The following is a 22,364-nucleotide window of genomic DNA, read 5'->3' as shown; positions in this document are numbered from 1 at the left end:
TCTAGAGAGAGTCACTTTTTAATCCATTCAGTCCCTCTTATCTGCTTGATCCCAGCTTGAGAAAACAGCTGAGTAACTTTAGCTGGAGCCTGCGCTGTACCAACTTCTCAACTAACAACTCAGGTCTTGTTCCATCACCTCCTGACCTAATCACCACATCTTATCTGGATCCATTGTTATTACCTTCCTGCTAGTTTCTCAGCAGCCAACTATTAACAATAACCACCTAGCCACAGTACACATTCCAAAAGTCTTATAGTAAATATTTCCCATGACCTGCTCACATATTATTAATAAATTAACATAGATCATTCCGATGTATCTTGCTCGTTATCCGTAATGAGCTTAAAATAAGTACATCAGGACCAAAACCAAAACCCAGGTGCACCAGTGCCCGAGGCCCCCCAGTGGCAGGGAATTGAGTAAGTGAGATACGCAGATGATCCTGGCAAACAACCTGCACCCACACGCTGCAGAGAAAGCTGAAAAACTCGCAAGGTCACTGCCCATCTAATCTGAGGGAAAATGCATTCCTGACCTCATATATGGCAACCAGTTAGACCCTGAGCATGTAAGTAAAAACCAGCCAGGCATACACCTGAGAGAAAGAATGCACCAGGCCGCCCCATCCAGTGTCTCATTTCTAGCTGCAGCCACCTCTGATGCTTCAGAGGAAGACCAAAAAAACCCAAATCCAAATACACTGGGAGGAAACAATCCTTTCCTGACTCCTGCAGGTGACTGGCTGAAGACCTGAAGCATGAGATTTAGGGACCATCAGACCTGAACCAGAAGGGACCCCCAGGGCTGCCACACCCTAAACCCACCATCACAAGCAACCCTATCATTGAATCCCACTCATACATGTATCCTCTCTCTTAAAACTAAGTAAGCTGTTCCCTCACCCCACTCCCCAACACACACACACACAACTCCTATTGGGAGGCTGTTCCAGAACCTCACTCCTCTGACAGTTAGAAACTTGCATCTAATTTCCAGCCTGAGTTTGCTCATGGCCAGATTATACCTATTTGTGCTTGTGATAATACTGTCCTTTAGCTTAAACAGTTCGTCACCCCCCTGATGTTTATCCCCTTTTGTATTTATAGAGAGCAATCATATTCCTCCTCAGCCTTCATTTTGCTAGGTTAAACGAGCCCAGCTCTTTTAATCTGCTTTTATAAAATACGCCTTGTCTACTGTAACTCTGGATATTCTCGTTATCTAAAATTACCATCATTATAATATCCGAGTCTTTTTGAATCCTACTAAGCTCTTGGGCTCAATAATATCTCGTGTCAATGAGTTCCACAGTCTGTGTGCTGCGTTGAAAAAAATTTCCTTGTATCAGTTTTCAACTCGTCGCCTTTCAGTTTCCTCAAATATCTCCCCTTTCTTTGAATTACCAGAGTACAAATAGGAGTGCCCCCGCTGAACGCCTGTGGCCCACACACTACTTTGTTTCATCCACTCCTTTTGTCTGGTTGCTCAACTGAATAGCCCTAAACATGTAGCGTAGTTGTAGTCCATGTCGGTCCCAGGATAGTAGAGAGACAAGGTGGGTGAGATAATATCTTTTATCGGACCAACTTCTGGTGGTGAGAGAGACAAGATTTGGGGCGGCACAGAGCTCATCTTCTGGTCTGGGAAAGGTACTCCCAGTGTCACAGCAACAATGCAAGGTGGAACAGATTGTTGAGCATAAGTAGTTAAAACATATTGTATGGGCCCATTCACAGTAGAGTAGCCCGCTAACACCTCTGCAGTCATAGGACCAAAAAAGGGGTTTAGTGGGTTGTAGATTGTTTTAACAAGCCATAAATGCAGTGTCTCTGGTCAGTCCATGATTTTTAGGCCTGGGAGCTTAAGTTCATTACTCTGCTAGACACTAGAAATCATGGGCTGACCAGAGACACTGCATTTATGGCTTATTACAATAATCTGTAACCCAGAAACCCTCTCTTTTTGCCCTATGACTGAAGAGGCAGTAATGGGCCACTCTACCTTGAATGATCCCTTACAATATGTGCTAACTTCTTATGCTAAACAATCTGTTCCACCTTGTATTTAGCGGTGACACTCGGAGTACCTTTCCCAGACCTGAGGAAGAGCTGTGTGTGGCTTGAAAGCTTGTCTCTCTCACCAACAGAATTTGGTCCAATAATAGATATTTCCTCACCCACCTTGTCTCTCTAACAGCCCTGATTGTGTCATTCTCTCCTCATAAGAATTCTGTCCAAGCTACTAGCCATTTCCATTGCTTCATTGACTCTGTAGTTGACCCTGTTTCTGTTGTACCATGCTGTACTCTCCAGCCTTTGTTCTCCTTCTTCTTTTCTTGTTTAGGTGTCTGCTACCTCCTGTGACTCACCTTTTCACCGCTTTCGCCTTTGAGTCCAGTGAGTCCAGCTCCTCCTTTTTCACCCTAGGAACAAACAAAACACTCGGATTTTACCTGAGTCAACCATAGCTACTGCACCATTACCACGCCACTATAATATTTAATACTGTTGTTTGATCTTGCCGGTCTGCCCAGATGCAGCACGAGCAGTTATATCAAAGGGTAACATCTTGAGAGTAATTCACAAAAAGTAACACTATTTTCCAAAGCTGACAGTTTACACTTTAGTTTACGGAAAAGAAAATGAGAACCCTAACCCAACTTGCAATTAAAAGTGTTGTTGCTTGAAACACCTGCAGAAAACATCATTTGTTATTTTTCTGTTGGGAACAGGGGAGACAGTAGGGTGACCAACAACAGAGAGTGACACTATCAGAGGGGTGTAAATTCTAGGGTCACTAGCGCGTTGCACACTAACTGGCCCGTGTGGACCCTGCTGGCTCACACTAAACATTCCCTAGTGCACACTAATGTAGTCTGGCATAGTTAACTGTTTGAAACAGGGCTAGATTAATATATAAAATACACATAGCAATGCATACATGTATGGAATCCAACACCCAATGAAGCCAATGGAAAGATTCCCATTGATTTCATTGGAGATTGGCTCAGGCCCTATATGCATACACATAACCATCTATAAAGACTATGGGCTGTATTTTTAAAGCACTGACTTGATTTAGGAGCACGAATCCCATTGATTTTTAGTGGGACGTGTTCCTCAATCACTTTGGTGCTTTTGAAAATTCTACCGCATTTCCTCTTCATAGTGCACTGCTCCTACTACCTCTAGAGCATTATGAAATCAGCCATGACCTTCTGTGTTCGTCTAATTCCTGCATATACATTGACCTGTTGGCCCCTAGCTTGTGGCAAGGAGAGCTCACTGGCCATCTCTGTGTTAATGGCGGGGGGAGGGGGGGCGCTAGTTTGCTTTCTGGGGGCTGTTTAGTTCATCACCACATAGATCCTACCAGGTGGGAAGAACTTCCAACGGGCCCAGTCAAACTAAACAACATCTCCAAGTCACTCACCTGATCTCCCTTCTCTCCCCTCTTCCCAGGTAACCCCTGGGGACCAGGAAGGCCTGCTTCACCCTGAAAGAGAGAAAGAGTAGTCTATGACACCTAGGGGATATGTATAGCCTGTCCAGCAAACTCAGCTGTCTGGATTTTTGTTGAATTTGGGGGAATAACAACATAAGATGAATAATAAATAATCAGTTAATCAGGGAGGAAACGGTGGTAGAAACATGCTAGATCCCCTTGTACTGAGAAGCAGGATTTGGGCTGGGGCAGCAGGTGCATGGGACTGTCTGTGTCTGACCCCTCCTTTCCCTGGGTTTGTCTCCCCCGTAGCGCCCTTCCCTCTGTCTCTTTCTCAACCACAGAGTCAGAGGGTCAGAGGAGGCAGACATGTAAGAGACCCATTAGGCCACCTGGTCCCTCTTGCCCACCCCAGTCAGTACCAGATTGTCCCCTAAAGTCAGTTCCCAGCCATGGCTCAGGCTAGAATTCAATGACCTGCACCAAATTTCCATGTCCTCCAGTGGGAGACTGTTCCACAGTCTCATCAAGCACAATCTAATTCCCATTAGAGTAATAGGGAAAACAATCATAGAGTCATAGGTCTCGAAGGGACCTCAAGAGGTCATCTAGTCCAGTCCGAAAAAGAAAAGGAGGACTTGTGGCACCTTAGAGACTAACAAATATATTTGAGCACCGATGAAGTGAGCTGTAGCTCATGAAAGCTTATGCTCAAATAAATTTGTTAGTCTCTAAAGTGCCACAAGTCCTCCTTTTCTTTTTGTGGATACAGACTAACACAGCTGCTAATATGAAATTAGTCCAGTCCCATGCACTCATGGCTGGACTAAGTATTATCTAGACCAGCAGTTCTCAACCGGGGGTCTGTGGTCTCCTGGGGGTCTGCGAGCCCTTTCAAGGGGTCCCACAGCTGAAGCCCCCCTGGGGATCTCTGGTGCCCCCCTGGGGGGCTGAAGCCAGGTGGCTGGGCTGAATCCCCGAACCCTGATGCTCCCTGTGAGGCAGAAGCCCGGAGCCCATGGGCAGAGTTGGGGACATGGAGGGCATTGCCCCCGATCCTCCCAAACTGCAGCGCAAGAGCAGGACAGTCCCGGGGGCAGCACAGCTACACACCTCCCCTCCATCTCCTCTCCCTGCCCAGGTTGGAGGAGGGAAGCCAGAGCCAGTGTAGTGGCACAAACAGCTCCCTGGCAGAAGAATTTCCTATCTAGGTTGTACTGAGCAGGCTCAGTAGGTAACTGTATTGGCGGGGAAATGTGCCGGCTGCTGTTTTTGCTGTTACACCAGGCAGTGCGGGGCAGCTGCGGCTCTGGCTGGTGCCATGGAGCAGGTGTCCACAGCTTTCCCTCCTCTCCTGCTGGCGCCCTGGGTTGAAGCTGCTCCTCAGCTCTCAGCCCCCTTTGCTCCCGCAGAGGCAGCCGGTAAGAGCCTCCCAGATGGGGAGATCTGGCTCCATGGCTGGCAGACCCCTCTGGGAACAAGGGAGTCCTCCCAGCACATAGCCCCTAATACATCTCTCCCTGCACCCTGAGCTACCCCCTGCCAGCATACAGCCCCAGCTACCCCCTCCCTGAACCCTGTGCTACCCCCTGTCTGCACACAGCCCCTAGATACCCGCTCCCTGCACCCTAAGAGCTGTTTTCAAACTTTCTGTGCTACGCTCCCACCTTTGAGTTATAAATTTTGGTTGCGCCCCACCCCCGCAACCCAGACAGGCTGGGTGGCCTGCTAAGGTGAGTTGGGGGTGGACGTGGCACTTCCTCCCTGGACCCTGCCTTCCGGAGGTGGCTCGAGCCCCCCTGGCCCCTGCCCCCCCCAAATAGAAGTCAAACTATGCCTATGCCCAAGGCTAGGGTGACCAGGTGTCTGGTTTTGTACCAGAACACCCGGTCGAAAAGTGACCCCAGTGGCTTCGGTCACCACCGCTGACTGGACCACTAAGAGTCTGGTCAGCAGTGCTGCGGAGCTAAGGCAGGCTAGTCCCTACCTGTCCTGGCTTCGCACTGCGCCCTGGAAGTGGCCAGAAGGTCCAGCTCCTAGGCACGGGGCCACTTGGCCCCTACGTGCTGCCCTCACCCTGAGCACCAGCTTTGCACTCCCATTGACCGGGACCCACAGCCAATGGGAGCTATGGGGGCAGTGCCTGTGGGCAAGAGCAGCACACAGAGTTGCCTGCCGGGCCTCCACCTAGGAGCCGAACCTGCTGCTGGCCGCTTCCGGGGCTCAGCGCAGCCCGCAGTGCCAGGACAGGCAGGAAGCCTGCCTTTGCCCCCCGCTGCACCACTGACCAGGAGGTGCCGGAGGTAAGCCCGTGCCCCAATCCCGAGCCCCAACCCCCTGCCCCGGCCCTGAGCCCCCCCAAACCTGGAGCCTCTTCCTGCACCACAAACCCCTCATCCCCGGCCCCACCCCAGAACCCCCACCTCCAGACAGAGCCCTCACCCCCCCTGCATCCCAACCCCCTGCCTCAACCCGCAGCCCCCTCCCACACCCTGAACCCCTCATCCCCAGCCCCACCCCAGAGCCCGCACTCCCAGCTGGAGCCCTCACCCCTCCCACACTCCAACCCCTTGCCCCAGCCCGGAGCCCCCTCCTTCACCCTGAACCCCTCATTTCTGGCCCCACCCCAGTGCCTGCACCCTCAGTTAGAGCCCTCACCCCCTCTCACACCCCAAGCTCTGCCCCAGCTCAGGGAAAGTGAGTTTGGGTCGGGGAGACCAAGCCACCAAGGGAGCGGGAATGTAGTGAGCAGGGGACATGGCCTCTGGGAAGGGGCGGGGCTAGGGTGTTCAGTTTTGTGGGATTAGCAACCTTACCCAAGGCCCCTGCCCCGAGTCCCGCTATGCCCCTGCTGGACTGTGGAGTTCTTATAACATGTCGAGGGGGGCCTCAGAGAAGAAGTTTGAGAACCCCTGATCTAGACCATCCGTGACAAGTGTTTGTCTAACCTGCTCTTAAAAATCCCCAATTATGGAGATTCCACAACCTCCCTAGGCAATTTATTCCAGTGCTTAACCACCCTGACAGTTAGGAAGTTTTTCCTAATGTCCAACCTAAACCACCCTTGCTGCAATTTAAGCCTATTGCTTCTTGTCCAGCCTCAGATATTAAAGAGAGCAATTTTTCCCTCCTGCTTATAACAACCTTTTATGTACTTGAAAACTGCTATGTCCCCTCTCAGTCTTCTCATCTCCAGACTAAACAAACCCAATTTTTTCAATCTTCCCTCACAGGTCATGTTGTCTAGACCTTTAATCATTTTTGTTGCTCTTCTCTGGACTTTCTCCAATTTGTCCACATCTTTCCTGAAATGTGGTGCCCAGAACTGGACACAATACACAAACTGAGGCATAACCAGCGCAGAGTACAGCGGAAGAATTACTTCTCGTGTCTTGCTTACAACACTCCTGCTAATACATCCCAGAATGATGTTTGCTTTTTTGCAATAGTGTTACACTGTTCACTCATATTTAGCTTGTGATCCACTATGACCCCCAGATCCCTTTCTGCAGTACTCCTTCCTAGGCAGTCATTTCCCATTTTTATATGTGTGCGACTGATTGTTGCTTCCTAAGTGGAATATGTTGCATTTGTCCTTATTGAATTTCATCCTATTTACTTCAGACCCTTTCTCCAGTTTGTCCAGATAATTTTGAATTTTAATCCTATCGTCCAAAGCACTTGCAACCCCTCCCAGCTTGGTATCATCCACAAACTTTATAAGTGTATTCTCTATGCCATTATCTAAATCATTGATGAAGATATTGAACAGAACCGGATCCAGAACTGATCCCTGCAGGACCCCACTTGTTATGCCCTTCCAGCGTGACTTTGAACCACTGATAACTACTGTCTGGGAACAGTTTTCCAACCAGTTTTGCACCCACCTTATAGTAGCTCCATCTAGATTGTATTTCCCTACTTTGTTTATGAGAAAGTCATGCAAGACAGTATCAAAAGCTTTACTAAAGTAAACATATACCATGTCTATCACTTCCCCCCATCCACAAGGCTTGTTACTCTGTCAAAGAAACTTATCAGGTTGGTTTGACATGATTTGTTCTTGACAAATCCAGGCTGACTGTTACTTATCACCTCACCAAAGGCTCTTATGTAAATTAAGTTGTCATGGGATAAGAGGATAATCCTTTCATGGATTGAGAACTGATTAAAAGACAGGGAACAAAGGGTAGGAATAAATGGTAAATTTTCAGAATGGAGAGGGATAGCTAGTGGTGTTCCCCAAGGGTCAGTCCTAGGACCAATCCTATTCAACTTATTCATAAATGATCTGGAGAAAGGGATAAACAGTGAGGCGGCAAAGTTTGCAGATGATACTAAACTGCTCAAGATAGTTAAGACCAAAGCAGACTGTGAAGAACTTCAAAAAGATCTCACAAAACTAAGCGATTGGGCAACAAAATGGCAAATGAAATTTAATGTGGATATATGTAAAGTAATGCACATTGGAAAAAATAACCCCAACTACACATATAATATGATGGGTGTTAATTTAGCTACAACTAATCAGGAAAGAGATCTTGGAGTCATCGTGGATAGTTCTCTGAAGATGTCCACGCAGTGTGCAGCGGCAGTCAAAAAAGCAAACAGGATGTTAGGAATCATTAAAAAAGGGATAGAGAATAAGACGAAGAATATCTTATTGCCCTTATATAAATCCATGATACGCCCACATCTTGAATACTGAGTACAGATGTGTCTCCTCATCTAAAAAAGATACTAGCATTAGAAAAGGTTCAGAAAAGGGCAACTAAAATGATGAGGGGTTTGGAATAGGTCCCATATGAGGAGAGATTAAAGAGACCAGGACTTTACATTTTGGAAAAGAGGAGACTAAGGGGGAATAGGATAAGAGGTATATAAAATCATGAGTGGTGTGGAGAAAGTGAATAAGGAAAAGTTATTTACTTGTTCCCATAATATAAGAACTAGGGGCCACCAAATGAAATTAATGGGCAGCAGGTTTAAAACAAATAAAAGAAAGTTCTTCTTCACACAGTGCACAGTCAACCTGTGGAACTCCTTGCCTGAGCAGGTTGTGACGACTAGAACTATAACAGGGTTTAAAAGAGACGTAGATAAATTCATGGTGGTTAAGTCCATTAATGACTATTAGCCAGGATGGGTAAGGAATGGTGTCCCTAGTCTCTGTTTGTCAGAGGATGGAGAAGGATGGCAGGAAAGAGATCACTTGATCATTACCTGTTAGGTTCACTCCCTCTGGGGCACCTGGCATTGGCCACTGTCGGCAGACAGGATACTGGACTGGATGGACCTTTGGTCTGACCCAGTGTGGCCATTCTTATGTTCCTATGTATTATCTTCTAGGTGTTTGCAAATTGATTGCTTTATTATTTGCTCCATTATCTTTCCGGGTACAGAAGTTAAGATGACTGGTCTGTAATTCCCACGGTTGTCCTTATTTCCCTTTTTATAGATTGGCACTATATATGCCCTTTTCTCTCTCCCGTCTTCCATAACTTTTCAAAAATAATCCCATTAACTTCAATGAGAGTTGGGCCAGGCCTGTAGAAGTCATCCTATCAGAGAGTTTTTCCTGATATTCTTCCAGATGTCACCCCTAATCTCATGTGTCACACAAAATAATTCACACTCCTTAGTGTTTACAGCCATCAGGTGCCTGCAGTCCGTTATCACATCCCCTCCTGGTTGACCCTGAGCTGAACAATAGCTACAGGCTGGGGACCGACTGGCTAAGTGGCAGCTCTGCAGAAAAGGACCTGGGGATTACAGTGGACAAGAAGCTGGATATGTGTCAACAGTGTGCCCTTGTTACCAAGAAGGCTAATGGCATATTGGGCTGCAATAGTAGGAGCATTGCCACAAGATTGATGGCAGTGATTATTCCCATCTATTCAGCACTGATGAGGCCACACCTTGCATCTAGTTTTGGGCTCCCCACTACAGAAGGGATGTGGACAAATTGGAGAGAGTCTAGCAGAGGGCAATGAAAATGACTAGGGGGCTGGGGCACATGATTTATGAGGAGAGGCTGAAGGAACTTGTCTTATTTAGTCTGCAGAAATGAAGAGTGAGGGAGGATTTGATAGCAGCCTTCAACTACTTGAAGGGGGGTTCCAAAGAGAATGGAGCTAGGTTGTTCTCAGTAGTGGCAGATGACAGAACAAGGAGCAATGGTCTCAATTGCAATTGCAATTGCAATTGCAGCGGGGGAGGTCTAGGTTGGATATTAGGAAAAACTATTTCACTAGGAAGATGGTGAAGCACTGGAATGGGTTACCTGGGGAGGTGGTGGAATCTCCATCCTTAGGAGTTTTTAAGGCCTGGCTTGACAAAGCCCTTGCTGGGATGATTTAGTTGGGGTTGGTCCTGCTTTGAGCAGGGGGTTGGACTACATGACATCCTGAGGTCTCTTCCAAACCTAATCTTCTATGATTCTATGATATTGAGCTCTTTTAATCTTTTTTTTAATCCCCTGATGCTTTGCACTGGAGGACAGTCATCCTGCACGGGGCAGGAGGGCAGGTGTTGAGTACCATGGCCCCACCACCCCAAGATTTCTGACAGCATTAAATTCCTTCCAGGCCCCCCTGGAAGATGTACTGAATCAGCACATCCTCTGGCCAGCTGGATCCTGTCCTGCCTACATCTGGGACTCCGCTGGGCTGCTCCAAGCCCCCCACCTCCAGGCAGACTTCCCACCACGGGGAGCTGCTGCAGTTTGGAGTCCACCGCCTCTGTCTCTCACCAGGCTCCCTTGTTCTGGCTGCTGCTGCTGCTAATGCCACACTTGGACACAGAAATATCCAGCTGCAGGGGAATCTGATGAGAGATTGGAGGATCTGAGCCTGGATCCCTCTGCGGCCAGCTCCCTGAGCACTTGAGCATGACAGTAAAGTCTGTAATGGCTCAGAAAGGCCCCCTGACATGGGGAGCTCTTCACTAGTGAGGGGAGACGTGAGGATGGGTGCCACTCCTGGGGCAGCTCACTGAGAGGTGGAGAGAAGGAGAATCCAGAAAGCACTGCAAGATCTCCAAGAAGACCTTTGAAGGTTGTTCCATAAGAACCTGAGTGGGCACATTCAGTTTATTGAGAGTTGATCCATAAGGCACTGGAACAGCACCTGCAGCCCACTGAGGACTGCTACGTGAGATCCTGGATGAGCACCTGCAGATCACTGAGGGCCTCTCCATAAGATCCTGAACTTGCCCCCCCCTGTTCTCGCTGAACCAGAGTTCATGCTAAGCATGAGTTTACTGCTGGCATTGTGTCAGCATGACATTCACTGTGATTGTAGAGAGGGACTTGTTCCTGTGCATGGAGTCTGAGAAAAAGAACATCAAATATATTAAAACCTGTCAATACAATGACAGCATGCACTGAACCTGAGCACTTTGGATTCCGAATAAACACGTCCACATTAAACCAGGCCAGTTTCTGTTTCATCCCAATCCCTATTTACAGTCACATGCCCGATTCTCCTCTCTCTCCCACCTGTGTCAGGTCAGTATAACCCATCTGCTTCTCTGGGGTGACTCCCTCTTTACACTGGGTGTGAGCAGCAGTGGAAGCAGGGACTTTCCTCATGAATCTTCCTTTGCTGATGTTTGTTTACTGTATTTGGAAAGCTGGTATGGGGGTAACCATACAAACATCCCAGTTGGGTGTTTCTGCCTCAGCCCCAATCCATGGCTTATGCTCAAGGACAGCCCTAGAGATTCACAGGTTCCCCGCTGAGCTCAGCTTCTACCAGAGGCAGCCAGAAGCCACAGGATACAGGGACAACTTTGCTACCTCTGTTCCACAAGAGACCTGTCATGTGGGGCACTTTCCCTGGCAAGTACAACTCATAGCTGTAGCATCTGGAGAGACAGTGACAACTCTCCCCACTGCATTGTATGGTTACAAGGAGGCCCCTGCCTCTCAGAAGTCCCACCAGCACTCTGGACTGATGCTGTGTGCTCAGGAGAACAGGTGCATCTGCCTAGGCCTCTCTGCTTTCCTTCTCTTTGCTGTCCACCATGCATGAGACCAGACTTTCCGGGATGCCCAGGCAGTTGGGCTTTATCCCCATTTAATCAGAGCTTCCCCCACATTCTAGCTGACCATAAATTGGATCATTCCAAACACGGCTAATTCAGTCTTCAGTCAGAGTCAAACCAAAATTATTTTATCTAGTTGCTGATGGAACGATTTAGTCCCAGGTCTGGTTCCTATGCACTGCTAAGACAATTTTGCCTGCTCACCTTCTCACCAGCTAGACCAGGTGGACCGTGATCTCCCCTCTCACCCTGGAAAGACAAAAGCACAGCTTTAGTATTACAGGGAACCAATGCCCCTTAACACTGCCTGATAATCAAGATGTTACACCCCATATCACCATACAGCAAAACAGATGTTTCATAGGAGTTCCTTCCTCCTTCTCCAACCCAGATCTAGAAATGGGTCCCCCTACATGGCCCACAGGGAGCAGCAGGATCCAATACACCCGAGCCAACCTCCTAAAACGTCAGTGTCAGATCCTGAGTCCTAGTTGGGTCCATGTCTATGTACGATGGCACCTTGTGGCAGAATTAACTGCACAGAGGGACAGGGACCTGCTTCTCCTTTCCCTTACACCAGTGTTACACAAATGTAAGGCCATCAACGTCAGCAGGGCTACACCTGCTTACACTGATATAAATGAAATCAAAATCGGGCTCTGGCAGATTCAATTCATGCTTACAAAGAGCTCTATGAATTGGAATTCCTTACCTTGGGACCAGCTTTCCCAGGAAAACCTTCCTCTCCCCTCTCTCCTTGTTCTCCCTGAAAGGAACACAAATGGACATTAACAGAACAACTCTCCAGGGGTGCAGTAAATGTGCAGACAACTGTCTGAGCAGGAAGCCGGGGGGGTTCAGATCTCCAGTAATTCCGTGTGTGGGTGTGTGTACACACGCTTTGTTTGTTTCCTGAGATGCCTTGTCCACTCTTGACAAATGTGTATACAAAACCCCAAAGGTCATTAGATTCCATTCTGGAATAACATAGGACCAAATTCCTTCTGTGAACAACCTCAAGCCGTTGTGCAAGAGTAGTTCATCGTCAAAAATTCACTCCTTACCGGACATGCCAAACCTGCGAAAAAAAAATTGCTTGTAGGTTGTTGTTTGTTTGGCTTGTTGCTTCTTTTTGATCGGCTCCTGGCAAGCAGGGGCAAGGCGGGGAAAGAGTCAGGAGTGCACAGCGGGCCCACCGCAGTCCCAGACTGCATGCTGGGAGGATCTAGCCACATAGAGTGTTGGCATTCTTAGGGATTGGCTTGTTTTGGCCTTGTTTTGAAATGGGATTAGCTTGATTTTGGGCTTATTGTGAAAGTCGGGGTGCTTATTTACCGCATGAAAGTTGGCAACTGTGTTCCTTACTTCCTGCCTGAATTTGTCTAGCTTCAGCTTCCAGCCACTGGACTGTGTTATACCTTTTCCTGCTAGACTGAAGAGCGTGTTATTAAATATTTGTTCCCCATGAATGTACTTATAGACTGTGACTAAGTTGTCCCTTAACCTTCTCTGTGTTCAGCTGAATAGATGGAGCTCCTTGAGTCTATCACTGTAAAGCAGGTTTTCTAATCCTTTAACACAGGCTGGCAGCTGCAGGCACAAGAGGTGTAGGAACTGCCACCAGCAGTCCAAGTTTGCTCCTGGCTTCACCATTCATAATGCTGCCACCTAACTCCAGTGGAGAAGGAGAGCTGCTTAGAGCCATCACAGAGCCTTTTTCCTTAATGCTCCAGTAAGGACTGATGGTGACTCAAGTGAGAACACTTCTCCCATCAAAGCAGGACACACACCTCTTCTCCGCCTGGATTGCCATGTAGGGAAGGATGCTGGTTTTTAAACCTATCATTCTGAGCAGTATTTATTGTATTTTGTTCCTGTTGCACTTAATCCCTGTGAGAGGATACCACAACCAGGACACGGTTCAAAGCTGCCTGGCTGTCATGTGATCCAGCAGGAGAGTTAAAGGAAGGGTGTGTTCTCTTTCCAGTGGCTGGGACAGGCAAGGGCAAAACCTGTGGGGACTTCAGCCCGCATTTGCTGGGTGTTACTCGTGGGCTTTGGGTGTCTGAATAATTGTGCCCTGAGAAGAGAGTCTGAACTGGACTCGGGCATGACACTGGTACTGAGATACAATCCCCCTGTGGCCTCTGGCAAGATTTGTAACTGTACTTAGCAGTTCTGCATCAGCCTCTTTGCCAGCAAACAGTAGAAGGAGGCAAATTTGGATTAAGGAGAGGTGATGAGAAAGTCATTCTCTCTCCTGCTGTTCATGGGACTGTGGCACTCTGTGCTTCAAAGCAGCACCCTGAAACCCCCATATTCACCACTGTCATATAATTACGATATGTTTTGTACAAAGTATGGCTTGTATCATTTTACAAGGCTTGATCTGTTGAATATTAATATCCGGTTGGATCATATGTACTCTCATTGTATGGGAAGTTATGACATTTTCATAGAATTGTAGAAGACGAGGGTTGAAAGATACCTCAGGAGGTCATCTAGTCCAACCCCCTGCTCAAAGCAGGACCAACCCCAACTAAATCATCCCAGCCAGGGCTTTGTCAAGCCGGGCCTTAAAAACCTCTAAGGATGGAGATTCCACCTCCTCCCCAGGTAACCCATTCCAGTGCTTCACCACCCTCCTACTGAAATAGTTTTTCCTAATATCCAACCTAGACCTCCCCCACCGCAACTTGAGACCATTGCTCCTTGTTCTGTCATCTGCCACCAGTGAGAACAGCCAAGCTCCATCCTCTTTGGAATCCCCCATCAGGTAGTTGAAGGCTGCTATGAAATCCCCCCTCATTCTTCTCTTCTGCAGACTAAATAACCCCAGTTCCCTCAGCCTCTCCTCAGAAGTCATGTGTTCCAGACCCCTAATCATGTTTGTTGCCCTCCTCTGGACTCTCTCCAATTTGTCTACATCCTTTCTGTAGTGGGGGGGGGGGCAAAAATGGACGCAATACTCGAGATGTGGCCTCACCAGTGCTGCATAGAGGAGAATAATCACTTCCCTCGATCTTCTGGCAATGCTCCTACTAATACAGCCCAATATGCCATTAGCTTTGTTGGTAACAAGGGCACCCTGTTGACTCATATCCAGCTTCTCTTCCACTGTAATATCCAGGTCATTTTCGCACTCTGCACTTGTCCTTCTTGAATCTCATCAGATTTCTTTTGGCCCAATCCTCCAATTTGTCTAGGTCACTCTGAACCCTATCCCTACCCTGCAGCATATCTACCTCTCCCCCCAATTTAGCGTCATCCACAAACTTGTGAGGATGCAGTCCATCCCGTTGTCCAGATCATTAATGAAGATGTTGAACAAAAACGGCCCCAGGACCGACCCTTGGGGCACTTTGCTTGATACCGGCTGCCAACTAGACATTGAGCTGTTGATCCCAAAGATCTAGCTAGCTTTATATCCACCTTATAGTCCATTCATCCAATCCATACTTCTTTAACTTGCTGGCAAGAATACTGTGGGAGACTGTGTCAAAAGTTTTGCTAAAGTCAAGGTATATCACGTTCACCGCTTTCCCCATATCCACAGAGCCAGTTATCTCATCATAGAAGGCAATCAGGCTGGTCAGGCATGACTTGCCCTTGGTGAATCCATGTTGACTGTTCCTGATTACCTTCCTCTCCTCCAAGTGCTTCAAAATGGATTCCTTGAGGACCTGCTCCATGATTTTTCCAGGGACTGAGGTGAGGCTGACCGGTCTGTAGTTCCCCGATTCTCCTTCTTCCCTTTTTTAAAGATGGGCACTACATTTGCTTTTTTCCAATCATCTGGGACCTCCCCTGATCACCACAAGTTTTCAAAGATAATGGCCAACGGCTCTGCAGTCACATCAGCCAACTCCCTCAGCACCCTTGGGTGCATTGGATCCGGCCCCATGGACTTGTGCATGTCCAGCTTTTCTAAATAGTCCTTAACCTGTTCCTTCACCACTGATGGCTGCTTACCTCCTCTGCATACTATGCTGCCCAGTGCAGCAGTCTGGGAGCTGCCCTTGTCTGTTAACACCAAGGCAAAAAAAACATTGAGTACTTCAGCTTTTCCTGCATCATCTGTCACTGTGTTGCCTCTCCCATTCAGTAAGGGTCTCACACTTTCCCTGACCTTCTTCTTGTTGCTAACATACCTGTAGAAACCCTTCTTGTTACTCTTCACATCCCTTGCTAGCTGCAACTCCAATTGTGTTTCGGCCTTCCTCATTACACCTCTGCATGCTCAAGCAATATTTTTATACTCCTCCCTAGTCATCTGTTCAAGTTTCCACTTCTTGTAAGCTTCATTTTTGTGTTAAGCTCACCAAAGATTTCTCTGTTAAGCCAAGCTGGTCGCCTGCCACATTTGCTATGTTTTGCTATGTGTGTGTTACTGAAGTATGTTGTGAGCTTCGGAACACCCAAAACCAGCCTTTCAGGTGCAACAATGGAGGAGCCAGACATGCTGATGGCCTGTTAAAGGAGTCCACACTTCCAACGACTATCCTAGAAGCTGTATACTATAAAGACTTCTCAGAGATAGCATGTAGACAATGGAGACTGCTTGACTCATGTCATAGCCAAGGATCTTTCCAGCAAGCTGTAAGAAACTATAAAAAGGGAAGTGACATCATCACTTGGCCTTTCTCCCACCAAAACTCATCACTTGAAAAAAAGTCTGGAGAACAAAGCCTGAACTGGGGAGGTGGTCCCAGGCTGGAAAGGCAAATCCCAGCTTGTGTATGAAGGAACTATACCATCAGGGTGAGACATTACTTGATTCAAATCCTGTCTAGTTTATAGAACTCAGATTGTGATTTTACTTTTATTTCTAAGGTAACCAACTTTGATCTATATGCTTACTACTTATAATCACTTAAAATCTATCTTTCTGTAGTTAATACATCTGTGTTATATTTTACCTTAAACAGTGCCTTTTGGCTGAAGTGCTTGAGAAATCTGTTCAGTGTATAAAAGCGGGTGCATACTCTCTCCACTTTGAGGGTGGGGTGGACTGGGTAATAAACTTACACTGGTCAGGCTTCTGACCAGGACAGGATGGTACAGCCCTGGGGTCCTAGGCTGGGGAGCTGTGGGTTTTGGCTGGAGCCTCTCTATTGTTAGTTCATGAGTGGCTATGGAGAAGCACTCATGTAACTCAGCTGGGTGTGTCCCTGCCTGTTGATGGCTGTGTAAGTGCAATACTTGGAGAGGCTGACAGCTTGTCACAGCATCACAGTGTGAGATGGAGCATAGGTTGGTATGCCAGAGGGCTCAGCTGTACCCCAGTTCCAGGTTGCACTGAATACACCCTGCGGCTGAATACACCCTGTGCCAAATTCAATACAGGAGCTTCAGCTGATTTGCCCTGAAGCTGCACCTGCTGGCTCACTGAAGTGGAATGGATGAGAATCTAGCATGGAGGAGTTTGGCACTCTGTCCACAGAGTAAGATCAGTCAGAGAATAGTGTTAAGTTGAGATATCCTGTGCCACTTGCCTTTTGGCCTGGAAGTCCAGGAAGACCATTTAATCCATCCTTGCCAGGTGATCCCTAAACAAGAGAAAATTATCAGCTGTGGGAGACCACTTACGTTCAGACCATTTTAAACCAGGACTCTTTTAGCATCCAGCTGATAGGAGATACATATGACCTCATTGTGCTCTCTTTTATGCTGGTTTTAAGAACAAGCAGAATCAGCCCCATTGTTTCTTTGCTGAGTTTTTACATTTCTGTTCTATTTTCCATCTGAATCACAGGAAAACATCCTGTGTTCCCTAGGCCAATGAGGCATCTCCTATCCAATAAACCAGTCTTGGTAAATGGCCACTGGATGTCACTGTTGCTGCAGAAAAAGAACAGCAAGCACCTTAGAGACTATAAATAAATTGGTTCTTAAATAAGTTTGGAGATGGTATCTTTACTCATCGGTTCCCACTCTCTTCTGCCTCCAAGGATAAAATAGTCTGTCTCCTTCTTTAAGTGTCAGCAATTTATTAACCATACAATCTATCAAATCGACGTGAAAGCACCAGTTAGCAGAATCATCATGACAATGATTGTCTAATGTATTAGAAAGGTAGGAAAGAATCTTGTCTTAACACAGCCACTGAAGAACCTCACAAATTGTGGGAGTGCCTATTAAAGCCAATTATATCCTAGTTGATCTGCCCTGGCATTAAACACCCAAAGGAAATTGCTTTGCTGTTCTAAGATGGAGATTTTGCTTCAGTTCACATGCCTGGTTTGGAAAGCTTGTGGTTTTAAAGAACTGCATGTTGCAATAATTTGGGGGGAGTAATAAAAAAAAGGATTGCCTGAATGTATTCTTGTACTGAAATCCCAAAGTACGTGTATGACAGATTCTTGCTTCAGCCAGCAGAGGTGTTTGAATCCAGGATTTCTCTTGCTAAAAGTATAAGTCTCTAGTGCATGAGAAGGAAGTCTCCAACTGTACCAGACTCATTAACCTTTTATGTGGATAAGCTACTAGAAAGAGGGTGTGAGTTAGACATGCACAGTCATAGAAGATGGAAATGAAAGCAGCAATTCAGAACTTACAGCTGGTCCTGGCAGTCCAGTTTTACCAGAAACACCAATTTCTCCAGGCAATCCCTAGAAACAAAACCACAGTAGGGAACTGTTAGCATTCAGGCCTTTGCAATGCAGTGACATTCCGCTACTACAGTTTACCGACTTCCGCTCAGATAGATCAGCACAACTTGCCCCCTCACAAAGGCCTGTTTCTACTTTGGGAACTAGGAGTAGTTGTAAACGTGGGTGTATATATGCCTGAGGGGATTCAGCCCCCCCAAATAAAAAAGTCTGCGCACAATATTTTAAAATTCTGCAAAATTCTGTATAATTTTATTAGTCAAAGTACAACTATTTGCTGACAAGTATTTTGAAATAAAATACCAAAATAATTGAAAATGGTGTGATTATATTGTTACTGTGTTATTTTGACAAAATAAAAGTATGCAGAATTTTGCAGAATTTTAAAATTTTTAATTTTTTGATGCAGAATTTCCTCAAGAGTACCAAGGTTCTGTGTGGCACAATCTGGGTGTGGGCAGCATGTTTGGAGGTCCTGGGGGTGGGATCTGGATACACAGGAGCTTGTTGGGGGCTCTGGGTGCAGGGGGAATGGGACTCTGCAGGAGAGTCTAGGTGAAGGTGGTTAGGGCTCAGCGGGGGGGGTTGTCTAGGTGTGGGGGATTCAGTGTGGGGGAGTGGGGCTTGGTGGGGTGGGGGTCAGGGTGCATCTCATTGGGGCTCAGTGGAGTGGGGGTGTAAGTGTAGGGGGCTCCTGATGCAGGTGGTGAGGCTCAGGGAGGTGGAGGTTTGGGGGCAGGGGCTCCTCATGCAGGGCGTGAGGCTTGTCAGGGTGAGGTTTGGTGGGGGGTTCTGGGTACGAGGGGTTCCCGCTGCTGTGGGGGTTCAACGGAGGGGTTCCAGATGCAGACGCAGGTGAGGCTTGGAGGGGGGTTTGTGAGGAGAGGAGTCCAGATGCACAGGGGTTGGGAGGACGGGGAGCTGCTCCCTTTACAGTGACTCCTCCCTCCCGTAGGCTGAGGAGTGATGGGGCCAGGAGGTCGGGAAAGGGTCACTGTACAGGGAGCTGCTCCCCATCTGCCCAACCCCTGTGCATTTGGATTCTCCCCCCTCCCCCCCCTGCACCAAACCCCTCCTGCCAAGACTCACTCCCTGCACCCAGACTCCCCGGCCAATCCCCCAGTGCCCCATTGTGCAGAGCTTCCTGCACCTGGGGAAGGTTTCTAGGGGTTGATCTGACCCAGCCCTGGCTGCTCCGTGCAGGGGAGAGCGAGAGGGAACTGATCCCTCATCCTCCTTCTCTTCCCTCCCCTCATCATGCAGCTGGGACTGACGTCCCCGGGTGACCATGGCATCCCCGGTCTCCTCTCCCCCCCACCCCACCCTTGACTTACCTCTCCCCCGGCTGCTTTGGGTGCCCGAACAGATGGGCCCATGCTGCCGGGGAGAGGTGAGTGAGCACTGATGCAGCTGCTCTTTGATTCCCCACAGAACCCATTTTTCTGTCGGGAAGCAACGAGACTCTTCAGGGGGAAGTGCTTCTGTGCACGTGCAGTTGCACAGAACTTCGCCAGGAGTAAGTGCAGAGGAGCCATCACATGAAGTCAACCAGTGCTTCAGAATGAGGAAGCGTGAGCATGAATATGTCCTAGCCAAAGGCCTGATCTGACTCCCACTGAAGCCAAGGGCAAAGCTCCCACTGAAGTCTACGGAAGCGGGCCTGAGCCTTAGTTACTTCAGAATGCCGTTTCTGACCTTTTACAACCAAACAAAGAAAAACGTAAGCATGTTTCCTTACTGGAGCACCAGGAGGGCCAGCAACACCAGGAGGCCCGATTGGACCCTGCAAGGAAAGAAAGAAAGAAAAATGTTTTATCAAACCCAGTGACATCCCATCTAGAGCGTGAAAGGAGCAATCTTCCACTGGGCACAGGGTGTTCTGCTCCCTATAGCTGATTCTAATCACACGCAACACCGACCCTTATTTGAAAAAAGAGGACAGATGCCAGAAGTGAGCTCCCTGGGAGCCTGTACTCATGAGCAGAACAGAATCACCAGCTTTGCACAGGCAGCCTCTTAAGCCACTAACTACTCTCCCTGCAAGGTGAACTCCAGACCTGTCCCTGATGCAAGAAATGAGTGAGACTCAGGCAATCAAGGCTATCTCGCAAGGCAGAGCCTGTCCAGTGAAACATTCTAGCCACAGTAAACCTAATTTAATCCCGATTAAGGTTGTTTCAAAGAGAAGCTAAGGAGCAAGTAGTTTACCTCCAACACCAGATTTCTGAAATAAATAATGAATGAGACAGGGTTAGCTGGATTTTTTAAAAATGTGATTCTACCTATATGCCTTCAAATGACTAGACCTGATACAATAGGTCCGATATTTTAAAACAAAAACTCCACACCTGCAGTTTTGCCCATTGGCCCTGTCATTTGAGTAGTAAATTGTCAACACAAAAATGGTGTACAAAGTGGTCTCAGTGTGTTAAACAAGTTGGAGATGGAAATGCCCTATCTTTTCAACTGTGCCCACGCTCGATTGCCTGCAGTATAGCAGCAATTGCTTTGGCCAGTCTGGTTTTAACTGGCTCAGGTAATAGGCATTACACCACTTCCCTTGGGAAAATATTTCCGACATTATAACCCTCACTGTAGCAATGAGATTTGCTCACAGGCTCAAAGGCTGAAGGCAACATTATAATCATGTAGTCTGGCCACCTGCACATTGCAGGCCACTGAACCTCACCCACCCACTCCTGTAATACACCCCTAACCTCCGGCTGAGTTACTGAAGGCTTCAAATCTTGATGTAAAGACTTTCAGTTACAGAGAATCGACCATTTACTCTAGTCCAAACCAACAAGTGACCCGTGCCCTACACTGCAGAGGAAGGCAAAAAACCCCAGGGTCTCTGCCAATCTGACCTGGGGGAAAACTCCTTCCTGACCCCAAATATGGCAATCAGTTAGACCCTGAGCATGTGGCTGAGACCCACCAACCAGACATCTAGGAAAGAATTCTCTGTAGTAACTCAGAGCCTGCCCCAGCTAGTGTCCCAACATTAGCCTTTGGGGATATTTGCTAATAGCAGTCGCGGAGGGCCATATGCCATTGTAAGCAACCTCATCAGACCATCCCCCATTAACTTATTATCACAGGGCATTTCCTCAGCTACGTGGTGTGCCACACTATCTAGCCTGTTTCTGTCACCTCACAGTCCTAAACACATCCAGGTTGCTTTCCTTTCACCACATGTATCTTATTCCTCTGCACTTTTACACACAGAACAGAACAGTGGCATCTTCTAACCTGAGCTTTCCCTGTACCCTCACAGCTCACCTTTTGAGCTCTCCCTCTAAGCTTCCTCTTGCTTCCTATTTCTTCTACTTATATCCTCCCAATTACATCATTAGCCCAGTAATTACCACCCAGGTGCTCATAATCTGCTAACAGAAAGTATTCCTTTGCTCACAGCTGAGCCTGCGGCAGCATCAGTAAACAGAGCATTGTTGCTAGCACTCTGTTAGGTATCAAGCGCTTCTTGAAACAAGTTAGGGTCTTTTGCTTTCACTGCTCCCCTCGGAAAGCTGTCCCAGAACGTCACTCCTCTGATGGTTAGAAACTTTTGTCTAATTTCAAGCCTCAACTTGTTGGTCGCCAGATGATATCCATTTGTTCTTGTGCCAATGCTGGCTCTTAACTTAAATATGCTTGAGCTGGTAAGAATGCTGGCCAACACTGTCAAACTCAGATGCCTAAAGTTAGACACCAACTTCCGTAATTAGGCACCTAAAGAAGTAGCGTGATTTTCAGAGGTGGGGAGGCCCCTGCTCAGGAGGGAAAGGGATGTGGGTCTCTGCTCGGAGAGAGAGGTAACGGCTAGAGGGCTGAGACCTGACGGGGCATCCCATGAGCAAACCAGGGAGGGGGTCAAAGGTGTATATACCCCAAAATTGCAGTACTGGGTCCCTTCAGCACGCACTGAAGACCTAGGATGGGATTGCTCATGTGCTTAAAGTTAAGCATGTGTTAAAAAGCTTTGGTGGATTGGGGCCTAAACAAATAAAGTGGGAAGAAAGGCAAGAAAAGTGACTGGGAAGTCAAATGTAGCCTGCCTGTCTCTGGTTAGCACCACAGCTCTATTTACTTTCAGTTTTCCAGCAGGGTTTTGTAGAGAGTGCTGAGGCGTATATTTTGGAAGTGCCCTGTATAAAGAATTAAATGGAACTGGAGACAGACCGAAGAACAAAAATGACAAGTCAGCACTTTGGCCAACAAATCCTAGCAGTGTTACTATTCAATATCACAGGTCACGGA

General features: G+C 47.6%; 2 protein-coding genes across 2 annotated transcripts in view; both read right to left on the bottom strand.

Annotated features, from left to right (window-relative positions):
• Positions 1-12,286, bottom strand: part of LOC140906332 (uncharacterized) — an 87,683-nt gene extending 75,397 nt beyond the window's left edge. The window contains exons 1-4 of the mRNA XM_073330057.2: positions 12,206-12,286; positions 11,698-11,742; positions 3,436-3,498; positions 2,372-2,425 (exon numbers count right to left, since the gene is read on the bottom strand). The gene's annotated coding sequence lies outside the window, so the exon portion shown is untranslated. The remainder of the gene's footprint in view (positions 1-2,371; positions 2,426-3,435; positions 3,499-11,697; positions 11,743-12,205) is intronic.
• Positions 12,287-16,943: 4,657 nt separating this feature from the next.
• LOC140907965 (collagen alpha-1(XXII) chain-like) overlaps positions 16,944-22,364 on the bottom strand; it is a 248,566-nt gene continuing 243,145 nt past the window's right edge. The window contains exons 24-26 of the mRNA XM_073335053.1: positions 19,843-19,887; positions 18,051-18,104; positions 16,944-17,042 (exon numbers count right to left, since the gene is read on the bottom strand). Coding sequence (XP_073191154.1) covers positions 16,944-17,042; positions 18,051-18,104; positions 19,843-19,887 — 198 coding nt within the window. The remainder of the gene's footprint in view (positions 17,043-18,050; positions 18,105-19,842; positions 19,888-22,364) is intronic.

Source organism: Lepidochelys kempii, chromosome 2, assembly GCF_965140285.1.
Source record: "Lepidochelys kempii isolate rLepKem1 chromosome 2, rLepKem1.hap1, whole genome shotgun sequence".
Classification (NCBI taxonomy): Eukaryota; Metazoa; Chordata; order Testudines; family Cheloniidae; genus Lepidochelys; species Lepidochelys kempii.
This window is presented reverse-complemented; position numbering and strand designations above follow the sequence as displayed.